This window comes from Talpa europaea (genome assembly GCF_964194135.1).
Source record: "Talpa europaea genome assembly, chromosome: 4".
In the NCBI taxonomy this organism is placed as follows: Eukaryota; Metazoa; Chordata; class Mammalia; order Eulipotyphla; family Talpidae; genus Talpa; species Talpa europaea.
Window position 1 is genome coordinate 137,877,467 of NC_140070.1, and position 12,565 is coordinate 137,890,031.

The following is a 12,565-nucleotide window of genomic DNA, read 5'->3' on the forward strand; positions in this document are numbered from 1 at the left end:
AACCACAGTTATAAAATCATCTTCAACAATGTGATTTTGAAGGAACTGATAAAAAGAAAAAAAAATACATGAAGCATTTCAGAAACAAATTGCTGCATTTCCTAGAACAATCAAAGCAATGTCTATAACATGTCATTCTGCTGAAAATAGCTTATAGAATCCTAAGTAGCTGACGTGCAGTTCCTGTCATTTAGACAAGGCAGTTACGAAGGGCAAATCAATGTTTCTTTGGGTTGCATTTTTAGAAAACAGTAGACATTTTAGTCACTGGCATGTAAAGCTAAAAAACGCAGTCACACATACGCATTTTTTGAGTAGACGCTGGATGATTTCTTTTCTCCGTGGTAGCTCTTTTGGGTCGTACGATGGGATGGGATGGTGTATCTGTAGCTCCTGCTCTTGTCACTGCAGCCAGAGACGCAGCAGAACAGAGCCCCTCCGGCCAGGAGCACCAGGGCGGTGGTCCAGCCCAGATAGAGAGCTTCCCCGAGCTCCCGCTTTTGGGCAACATCCACTATGGGGCTGTAGAAGTCTCTGATGATGGAATTGGCAACCCAGCTCACCGGGATGAGCACCACGAGGCCGGTGACCATGAAGATGATGCCAGCCGTGAGCAGAATGTAGCTCTTCGCCTTCTCGTCATCTCCCGTGCAGTTTGTGCACTTCATGCCCAGGATGGCCGTCATGAAAGCCAGAAAGGACAGCACGCAGGCGGTGCACATCAGCCCCCTGGAGGCCTGCAGGTCTGGAGACAGAGCCAGCAGGGAATCGTAGACCTTGCACTGCATCCTGATGTTCACATGCCGCATGCAGTTCATCCACAGTCCTTCCCAGAGGTTTTCAAAAACCACAATGTTGCTTTCAATGAAGGCGGACACTCTCCACTGTGGCATCAGGGTGACGGCCACCGTGCCCACCAGGCCGATACCACCGAGCATCAGGGCCACAATTTGCAGGGCATAGGTCGCCATGGTCCGCTAAGAGGGACTCCTCAGCTGGTCCCACTGCTCCGAAGCCAAGTCCTGCGTCTCAGGAGAGAACAGTTTTCCCGCTGCAATGAACTCTGAACCCAGGGGTTTTTCAAATAAAAGCTGCTTTACTGCTTCTTTCTAGATTAAATCCAGTGCTGGCTGGATGAGGTGCACCCCCTACTGACAACCACAGGTAAACTTACAAATCAGGTGGGGCAACTTTCCTGGCCAATAAGAGGGGGGAGGTTACCCAGGTGCTTCCAAACTCACAGGAGCTACTTGCAGCTTCTGAAACTGCACATAAACATTCTTTGTACTTCTTAGTTTTGCAAGAAGACTGCACACGGCGTGTTTACCTGTCGGCGTCATTCTGAGCGTTTGCACAATTATCCAGCCGTGCGCCATTGGCTGCTGACCTCAGAAGTGCACCTTGGCGAGGCAGCTCTGGATCCAAGTGAAAGCGGCTGTGACCGGGTAGCAAATGAAGTGTCTGCCTAAGACTTTCGCGAGGACTGTCAACATGCCAAAGTGAAAGAGGAGCAGGGGATGGATAGATTGCTCAGACCCGGGAAACCACATTCTTTGGGTGCATGTGATCCCAGCAGTTGATTTAATTTGTCTACAACTTCAAAGCAAGCTCAGCTGAGGTGAAATCAGGGAGCAGATCCAGGCAAAGGACAAAATAAGGCAAAAGTAATTAAATACACAAGGTTGTCCAGCTCGGAGGTACCAAACACATGCTGTTTTCTTTTGAACCAAGAAAGCTGCTTATTGGTGTTGTCCTGATCATCTTGATTTGTAAGGAAAAAAATGAACAAAACATCCCAGACCATTTTCTGAAGTAGCGAGCACTCTGTCAATTAAATGATGCAGTGAGTTCCAGATAACCGGGGGCTTATATTGTGTCTCTTTGCTGGTCTGTTTTCCTGGCTCGAAGGAACTAGAATTCAGATGATACAAGAGTCTGGGACTCATACCAAAGACTGACATTTCTAGATAAACTATTGTCAGGGTCGTATCCACTGAACTTAATCATATGAAATGTTCACTGAACTTGTCTTTCATGCCATGTCCTTAAGTGGAAGGTGCTTTGAACCATCTTATTCTCAACGATGATAACAGCGGTGCTCCAATAAACAGATGTGGTGATTTGGGGGAAATTCACTAGCCATTTTCTTCTGAAAATCACCTTGAGCTCTCTGTCCTGCCGTTTCAAACTTCAAACCTTACTTTCACCCTAACATCCTAAAAATGTGATCTCTTCTTTATGGTTTTACTTCCTCTCTGCTTCCTTGCACCACCTTAAATCTGAGCATGGGAAAGTGTTTTCTTCTCACTTATGAAGCTAGAAATTTAAATGCCAAAAAAAATCTGAGTATTTTATTCAGATTACGGAAACAAAACCAGTGCTTGGTAGGTCGGGTAAGAAAATGCCAAAATAAACTGTCTTCTAAGAAATAAAACCAAGCAGGAAAAGATAGCAGTAGCCCAAGTTATGGCTATTTTATTAGTTTGGACATTTGAAACTAAGGAAACGATGAAAGCATGTTATTTACAAGAATGTCCTCCTGGTGGGCCGATTATGTACTAATCTGTAGTAAACCTCTCATGCTAACAGAAGGTATCTAGCATTTTCTTCTTCAGGCTTGTGTCAGTTACAGATGTGTGGTAGAGAGGGAGATAGATTACTCTTGGAAAAGTAATCTGCAATCTATAAAAGGAGAATTCATATCAAAACAGCAGATAAATTTTCCTTTAATTGCCAGCCTCAGAAAGGGGGTGACTGACAGATTGGCAGATGGAAAAGGAGCTACTGTACAAACTGACACACTAAAAAAAAAAATGCATAGGAAATAACATTGAATTCACTTTTTTTTTAAGATTTATTTTTATTTATCTATGCATACAAGAACTGGGGTGAAGGCCACAGATGCAGGGGGTGAGAGGACTCACCAGAGACAGAGTGGGATGCAGAAAAGGTAGATCTACTGAAATACACAATCAGGAGAGGTCTTGCTGTGCCAGATGGCTTAGCTCTGTGGTGAGGGATCAAACTCATGCTGCAGAGGCTGGCGATAGCTTGATAACACTGAGACTTTAACCCCTGTGCCACCAGGGAGTCCCGGAATTCACTTTCTTAATTCATGTATGACACATGTTTTAGGAGCTTTCTTGAGGAGCTCTCTTTATAAGTGTGTGTGTTTGCACAGTGTGCACATATGTGTATGGATGGGTGGGCATGTGTGCACATGTGGGTGTATGTGTACACATGTGTGCACATGTGTGTATATTATTGCGGTAGCACTGTTTTACACCATCATTTGTGTACTGGAAGTACAGGATCTCCCCCTCAGGTGTTTCCACACCACGCCCACCACCTCCACAACCCTCTTCCACCACCACAAGGAGCTCTATTTAAATTTCACTGAATAGTCACATAAAGACTTGAGACAGAAATTAGAATAGGAGTGTTGGAGAGCTGGAGGCCTGTGTACATGCCTGGCTTTGTGGACTAGCATTCTCTCGCCCCACAAGCATTGCTTTTACAAGAACCTTATTTCACACAAAAATATTTTTCTCATTTGAGAAATGTGCTTTCCTCTTGAAATTATCCTCACCAGAAGAGAGGCTCAGAAACAGTCCAACCATAGCTTTATATTACCATTATCCCAGTGTTAGGTGCCCCAGCAGAAACTAGCCCAGGCACCCCATTTAGCTTCTTATCAGATGATCATCCATTAACCCCAGGCTATTTTTAAACACACCATGTCCAGGTGGTTACCGCTGTCTTCTAGACAAGGTTCAAAATCAGGTATAGGACATACCTGGTGAGACAGGAATTCTTTAATTTCATTGAGTTAACTGAATCACTTCCCTAGTCAAATATATGACTTTCTTTAAATAATATTCAAATTGTAGTAAAATCAAAAGTGTTATTGGGAGCAAATGATAATAAAGGTAACTGCAAATCATGGAAGAAAACATCACGGGGAATAAGAAAGGTAGAAAGAACTAGTAATGCTAGTTCTAGGAACTAGTTGATTAGGAACAAGAAGACTAACTCACAGACAAACTCAAGTGACCAGTTTCCCTACTTTTCTATAATCCTTGTTGTCACATTCCTACTGAGTTGATTATCTAGTCTTTAAAATTCAGATAGCAGTAGTGGTTAAAGATAGCAGATTAATGACGTTTTTACTGTTCTTTAACTTAAAACCGTGGAACAACTTATACATATTTTTCTCTGATTTGAACTCCATTGCCATGGAAGAACCATTCCATGACTCAAGAAAGAAATGCATGCCCTTGTTGATCCAAAGTGCTTCCTCTCTTTTTTTGTTCTTTTATCTTTTTTATCTCTCACTTTACTTTGTTTTTCATACTGTGTCATTTTTAATTGAGGTAACGTTGATTTACAACACTTTGTACGACCTAGGAGTATAGGTTCACACCTCTTCAGATATTTGTTTTCATGCCACACTCGCCACCATGGTAAGCGCACTCCTCACCCACCCCACTTGCTGTTCCTTTTCAGTAATCTCAATGCTGCAATTATATATCAAAGGTCTGTTTTAGGTTAATTTTTCTGTTCCTTTGCTTTGATCCTTGGTAGCCCACAAGTGAGTGAAATAATCCAGCTTTTATCTTTTCCTTCTAACTTATTTTGTTTAACATAATCCCCTCCAGCTACATCTGTTGTTACAAATGGCAAAAGTTATTTTTTATTTCTTATAGCTAATAGTATTCCACTTTGTATATATATATATACCTTATCTCCTTTATCCACTCATCTGTCATTGGCACTTAGTTTGTGTTTCCATACCTTGGCTATTATAAACAATGCTGCAATTAACATAGGAGTGTATATTACTTTTAATTAGTGTTTTTATATTTTTTGTGTGGAGATACCAAGGAGTAGAATTGCTGGATCAGATGGCAGACCTATTTTTAATATTTTGAAAAATGCCCATACTATTTTCATAAGTATTGTGTTCTACTAAGGATAGACACCTAGATCAATGGAATAGAGTTGAGAGCACAGAAATAAGTCCATGCTTACATGGAAAGTTAATTTGCAACTAAGACATATACACCGGAGAAAGAAAAAATTTCTACAACAAATGGTGTTAGGAAACCCTGACAGTCACATGCAAAAGAATGAAGCTAGATCATTCTCTTACACCATACACAAGTTAACACAAAATGAATTAAAGGCTTGGATCTAAGATCTAAAATTATAAAATACATAGAAGAAAACATAAGTAATACACTCCATGACATTTGCTTCAGGGATGTGTTTAGGGACTTAAATCTAATAAGAGAACCAAAAACAAAAACTAAACAAATAGAATTATATCAAACTAAAAACCATTAAAACAAAACGACACCATACTGAATGGTAGAAAATATTTGCAAATCATATATCATCTTATTTTCAAGATCTACAAAGAACTCATATAAAGAACCACAAAAAGAAAATAACACAATAAAAAAATGGGCAGAGCTAAGTAGACTCTTCTCCAAGGAAGACAGGTGACCAGCAAACACATGAAATATGCTCCTCACTTATTGGGGAGCAATAAATGCAATTCAAATCAGCACCACAATTAGACACCATCTCACATCTGTGAGACTGGCTTGTATCAAAACAATAAATGTGGATGAAGATATGGAGGAAAGTGTTGGGTGCCAATCTATTAAAGAGCAACCCAGATATGAAATGGGTTGCCTGACTGTGGGTTCTCACCTGTGCTCTTAAAAAGGGATTTAGAATAAGACTCAAGCGCAGCCTCACACAAAAAGGTTAATAAAGGGTTTAGTTACCAAAGAAAGGGAAAAGAGGAAATGAGTAACTCAGGGAGAAAGGGAGATAAATTGGTGAATGTGTCCTACCAGTTCCGCTAAGTGGGAATCCCAATGGCATGCTGAGCTGGACAAGAGCCAAGAGACACCCAAGGCCCACATGTCTGGTTATATACCAGACCTGGCTGCTTAACTCCACCTTCAGTTCCCAGCAATCCTTCCTTCCATGATGATGACATTATGGGATTTGTAGCTCTTGGTGTCTGGAATCTCTAGAGTGGGGATAAAGTCCATAAAACCTATGTTCCTTCAGGGCACCCTTTCTTCCCAACAAAAGGACCCTTTATACACTGTGGGAATGTAGGCTGTTCTTTCCTCGAGTGCTCCCTTTACATTATCAGACACATGATTTATGTTTGGCAATTAAATTTAGTAAATTAAATTCAGTCCTGATAACTTCATAAAAAATGCAAATGCTTTCTCTTTATAAATGATAACACACAAAGTCTTTGTCAGACTGCCCTTGTTTTTTCCAACCTTATTCTTAGCAATTAATCTTTAACCAACAATTCTTTGGTCTTAAGTTTCTACTATTAACCAAAGTTAACATAATCTTTGCTTCTGTCAATCGAGTAGTTGCCAATTTCCATTGTTTTCTGGATTTGCTTTTGCATTCATTATTCTCTGTTGTGTTGACATTTCTAACCTCTATTTATTTCTAATTACGTTCACAGTTAATAAACTGTACTTGGCTGACCATCTTGTCCAGAGAACACAAGTGCATATCAGTAGATCTCTTTCAGTTGTTTTCCAAATAATACAGTGTGCTGCTTCCTGTTCTCATCAATTGTCATCCTATCATGATGATGAGCTGCCCTGTTCTCTGTTCTCACAGGTCCATGTCCATTAGTAGTTATCCATATTCACTGCCTTTCTATCATCTCTTTTCAATTGCTCTCCTTAGAAAAGGAACTCTCTCCTGCATAGAAATTACCTAGTGTCTCAGTCAGTTCAAGACGATTAAACAAATTCTAATAGACTTGGTGACTTAAATAATGGAAATTTATTTTTTTTACAATTCTGGAGATTGGGAGTCTGAGATCAGGGGTCCAGATGGGGACCTCCAGTGTGAGACTTCCTTCTGGTTTGCAGATGGCCGTCTTCTTACTGTGCCTTCATATGGCACACTGAGAGTCAGAGTTCTGTTCACTCTCTCTCGCTCTCTCTCTCTTTTAAGATTTATTTATTTATGCATGCAAGAGCCAGGGCATAGACCAGAAGTGGTGGAGGGTGGGGGGCCAGTGATAGGATTCACCTGGATATACAGTGGGGAGCAGAACAGGCAGTTTGACTGAAATACACTGCTGAGGGGAGCAGCAGGCAAGATAGAAGAGGTTTGCTGCGCCATGTGGGTTAGCTCCTTGGCGGGCTTCGGATCGAACTCATGCTGCAGTGGCTGCTGATAACTTTGTAGTGTTTAGATTTAACCTCTTGCACCACCAGGGAGGCCCAGGAGCTCTTTATTTTTTTTTAATCAAGGATCAAAAAAAAATGGTGAACATAAATAAAAAATGGACAATAAGATTAATGATTATTACAATGTTTTAATCTTTCTTATATTTCACAATGCCATTTTAAGCATTAAAATGGGAGTTGAGGTGAGTTTTGACATATTTTGGGTCAGTTTCATGGGATTTCTTGAGTCTAATATATTTGAGGGACTGGAAATCCAGTGAAATAAATATAGTTTAAATCAGGCCATCCATGGTGGGATTATTCCCTCTACATTAATGTGTATTTCTATGAACATAATTAACATGAGCCATCTGAATTCTAGTAATTTGGGAAATATTTTGAAAGGGATCAGACTTTGCTAGAAATAATAATTTATTACTGAGTGTTAGGTGTTCCTTATGGTATAGGACCCTTACATACACCACACTGTGTTATTTATTAAAGCATCACTAGAAAGCATCACTACCTTGTAGTGGGATACATGATCATTCAACAGAGATGATGTCTTTTCTCAGGCTTCCCAGCTTGTCTTGCTGAATCCACAGAAACAGACCCCAGATGTGACTCTAAAGCCCATGCTCCTGTCTGCATTGTCTACAATCTCCCAAAGGAAATCAAAGAAAGGTAATGTCTTCCACAGACACATGTGATCAAAGTTAATGAAGAAACAAAGTTTGTTCAATACATTTTTTTCCCCTTCACTTTCACATTTTTGAAAAGTATTTTCATGGCCCAGATTTGTGATTTTTTTGGTAAATATCTGATTCATGATATTTGAAACATATTTATTATTCTCTTCAGAGAATAATCATTATACTACAATCACTCTTGGGGAAATCATAGCACAATCACTGCTTATTTATAGTTTCAGAGAGTACCAATTCCACAATCTCCACTGGCACCCCTTTCTTATAAATCTCCATTCTTCTCCCCAACTTGATAGTCCCTAAGAGCATTATACTTAATAATGTAGCCACCACTGAACATACACTTGGCTAAAATTTGACATAAGCAAATTCAGGACAATGAAGTAAAAAACTTCATGTATCAGTGCCTTCTGCTTACATAACACACGAAAACTGTCCATTGTGTTTTACAGAGATGTAGTGGTAACTCACAGTTTTAATGTCATAGTTTCTTTCACTAATTCCACTAGAAGTGCCCTTTTCTATGACTCATTGATGGCTTCTTTATGTTTGACTAAAAATAAAATGAAAGCATTTTAAAGTTGCACAGAACTGCTTTCCACATGTTTATTTTTTGAGTTGCTAGAAAAAGAAATTTCTAAGAATCTCTTGATTTCTTCCAATAATCCTTTCTAGCAAAATGAAGAGTACCCTTGAGTGAGGAAAACAATGGGTTGATGACAGAATTTATTTATTATTTATTTTTTAAAGATTTATTTATTCATGCATACAAGAACATGCATACAGGCCAGAGGTGTGGGGGGTGAGAAGATTCACCAGAGACAGAGTGGGGAGCAGAACAGGCAGATTGATTGAAATATGCTGCTGAGGGGAGCAGTGGGCGAGACAGGAAGGAGAGGTATGCCATGCCATGTGGGTCAGCAATCTGGCGGGGGATCGAACTCGTACTTCAGTGGCTTCAGATAGCTTCATAAGTTGCATCTTAACCCCTTGTGCCACCAGGGAGGCCCTGGATGACAGAATTTAAATGCAGAGTTCTCATCTCCCTTACATTAGATAATGGTTACATTAGTTAATGAATGGGGTCAAAAGAGAAAGTGGAGGCTGGAGAGCATAAAGTGAAGGGGACCAACAGACTATGGAAGAGGACCGTGCATGTGGTGATGGGTACCATGTGGTGACATAGGCCTAAAGAGGTGTGATCCCATGCCTCAGCATCATATACAATGATGTCAATCAATGTCACCTCAACAAAAGATAGAAGAAAAAGGCACGTGGGATAAAAATCTTCAAAATAACTACATGTGCTAATTAAATATATTTAATTAACATCATTAATAAAACATGCCAAAAAATGAGAACTATTCAATAATTATTAACTTATATTTATAATTAAGATTATTAAATGATATAATTGATATAATTAGAATCTCCCACCACTTTATTAGAATAGTGCTATTCTCATATTAATTTTACTATGAGCCTGAGATGTAGGAAGTTTAAATAACTGGTTCAAAGTCTGCAAGACATTGATTGGCCAGGAATTCAAGTCTGTCAGACACTTGAGGCCCTGCTCTTAATCTGCTTTGTCATTATGGACCTGGCTTTCAATCTGGCTCATTACTTTCCTTGTTTTATAGTTTTTTCTCTTGCTGTTCTTTAAAACAATGCTTTCCACACTGTGGGTTTACATTATCATGTGAGCAGGGGGAGAAGTAAGCTGTCTCCATTAGCTGCAAGAGGAGCCATTGTTTAATAGGAGATACCATAAGATGGAAATATCTGAGTATAAAGACCACACACGGAACATACACATACACATGTGTACACGCACACACACTCAAAACACACACACACACATACACATGCCCTTATAAGCAAACGGTGAATACAGGAACACAAGAAAATGACTTTCTCTTGTAAAGTTGGAGTTAGCAGGACAGGGAAAAGTAATTAACTGGGCAAATAGAGCTAAGCCATGTTACTGATTAATTTACAAAACAATTAACTTTCCACTTAAAATTCAAATTAACATTTTGTCTGCCTTAGGCAACTAGTGTTTGCAAATTTTAATAGGGTTAGACTTTAAGTGCCTTACTTAAAACCAACTTTAGACCACATTGGATAAGACTCTCTGGGACAAAAATTGTGGCATTCTTTGCTTTCAGTGATTAGAAAAAATGACTGAGGGCCTCCCCTGGTGGCACAGGCGGTTGAGCACAGCACTATGAAGCAGTCCGCAGCCTCTGCAGTGTGGTTTCCATCCCAGCCAGCTAGCGAGAATTCCACAGAGCATGGCAGACCTCTCCTGTAGGTCCGCTGCTCCCCTCAGCAGTGTATTTCGTCAGTCTGCCTGTTCTAAACCCCGCTCTGTCTCTGGTGAATCCTCTCAGCCCCCACACCTCTGGTCTGTGCCCCAGCTCTCATATGCATAAAAATACATAAATCTTTAAAAAAAAAAGAAAAAAATGACTGAAAACTATAACAATGTATTACAACATGCTGTGCTTACTAATATATTTTCAATAACAATATGAAGAAAATTAGAAGTAGAAATTCTTAAATCAAATATTTTTAGAGATCTTATGATTCTTGTAAAATTTCTTAGGATGAGATCGCTTAAAATATTTTTTGAACATTTCAAAAATTGCTCCATGCACAAGGCACCAAGACTCCAGAGACCAAAAGATATAAGCTAGTCTCAATCTTTAATTGGCTTCCTGAGTCAATTAACCATGTCTTATTAAACCAAGTTAATTAAAATATTAATAATAAAGTCAGGCCATCATTTCATAGTTTAGAATATACCATACTGGTCTGTTCCCTCATGATAAACAAAAGGACAAGGATGTTTTTTATGGAATATGGCCTTTAGAAGAAATTGCAAGAACACTACAAGATATTGCATTTCAGGACATTGTACTGTTTTGCAACACTGCAGACTCTGGTATTCTCAATAACGGAGTATGTGCCTACTTCTCCATTCCCTAGGGTTGCCCATCACTCTGGTTATTTGTGTTCTGAACTGAGTCAGTATGTCTTGTTTTGTTCATGGTCAGACACTGTGCCCACGAGCCAACCATTATTTTCACCTTGAAATAGCACAACATGTACTGCACAGACAGGTGAGAACAACAGCTTATCTGCATTCCATAAAAAAGCAACTCCAAAATGCCTTAAGTGAAGTCAAACAATCCATGAATAGCACCTCCAGCAAAGGCAAGGCTTGTCCTGGTAGTTTTATAGGTTCCTTAGTTATTCAACCATCTGTCTCTTATTATTATCTATCCTTTTTTCTGACCTTTGCTCCTGAGATCTTTGAGATTCCTGCTACAGGAAACTCTGCTTATTTACTTGTACTGGCTTCTGGAAATCTCTCTCTCAGATGTAGATTCAGCTAGTTTGGTCATTCACATTAGTCAACAACATTTTATCTCATCCTTACCAAACTGGTTGATCTGATCTAGCCAGACCTCCATCCAGGAGAAGAGCTTGGAGAAAGAGTATACTGCTTTTGTACTGAGAATTAAGGAGGAATATTGGACCAAGGTTGGGGTTGAGTGACCATGAGGTGCACATCTCACTTTATATGTGAGAGAAGTAAAACTCCATGAAGACAGGGGTCATCTCTGTTCAACCCATCTTTGTATCAGAATGCTTGCCTGGTACCTGCTGCATAGAAAGCACTCAATATTTATTTAATATTACACAGATAATGCTGAAATCTCTATGTTCAGTTTTTGACATCTCCTTGTGGTACAGGGCAATGTGAGATGGGTTGCCTGACTGTGGGTCCTCACCCTTGCACTTAAAAGGAACTTGTAATGAGACTCAACTGCAGGCATACATGAAAAGGTTAATAAAGGGTTTATTTACCAAAGAAGGGGAAATGAAGAAATGAATAACTCAGGGAGAAAGGGAGATTAATTGGTGAATATGTCCTACCAGTTCCGCAGAGCTGGAATCCCAATAGCACTCTGCAAGTCGGCAAAAAGCCAAGAGCTAAGAGAAACCCAAGGCCCATCTGTCTGGTTATATATCAAGCCTGGGTGCTTAATTCCACCCTCAGTTCCCAGCAATCTTCCCTTCGGTGATGGCATTATGGGATTTGTAGTTCTTAGTGTCTTGGATCTCTTTGGTCTGGAAAGGGGATGGAGTCCATAAAACCTGTGTTTGTGGAGTTTGTTCAGGACATCCTTTCCTCCAGCAATTCCTCCCCTTCACTTTTTGTCACCATTTCTATGGTGATGAAGGTCAAATGTGTGGATGCTGGCAGAAAAGGATGCCCTGAATGAACTCTACAAACACTCGGTGATTCTTGACAACTAGGACACTGTACCCAAGAGAACTGTCTATTGTTTATTTATATATTTGTCCACATTTTTATTATTTGTTTTCCCAATAGAACGTAAATTCTTTGGCAAAATGATGGTCTTATTGATGACTGCCCAGTTCCATCTACTTCACAGTGAGTAATATCTGATAAGTCAATGAATCATATAGCTTAAAAATATATTAATCAAACATGGTTTTTGTTAATCTACCCTACATGTAAAGTCATAAAACTTTTTCAGATCAATACCTAAACTGATAAGTCTAAAACAATATTCGGTTTTTGTTCTATCAGCC

General features: G+C 39.6%; 1 protein-coding gene across 1 annotated transcript; it reads right to left on the reverse strand.

The window, feature by feature from the left end:
- Nucleotides 1-293: 293 nt before the first annotated feature.
- CLDN8 (claudin 8) lies at nt 294-971 on the reverse strand (the record flags this gene model as incomplete). Its single annotated transcript, XM_084231324.1, has 1 exon — nt 294-971. One exon carries the CDS (start codon nt 969-971, stop codon nt 294-296), a length of 678 nt encoding a protein of 225 aa, XP_084087450.1.
- Nucleotides 972-12,565: the final 11,594 nt, after the last annotated feature.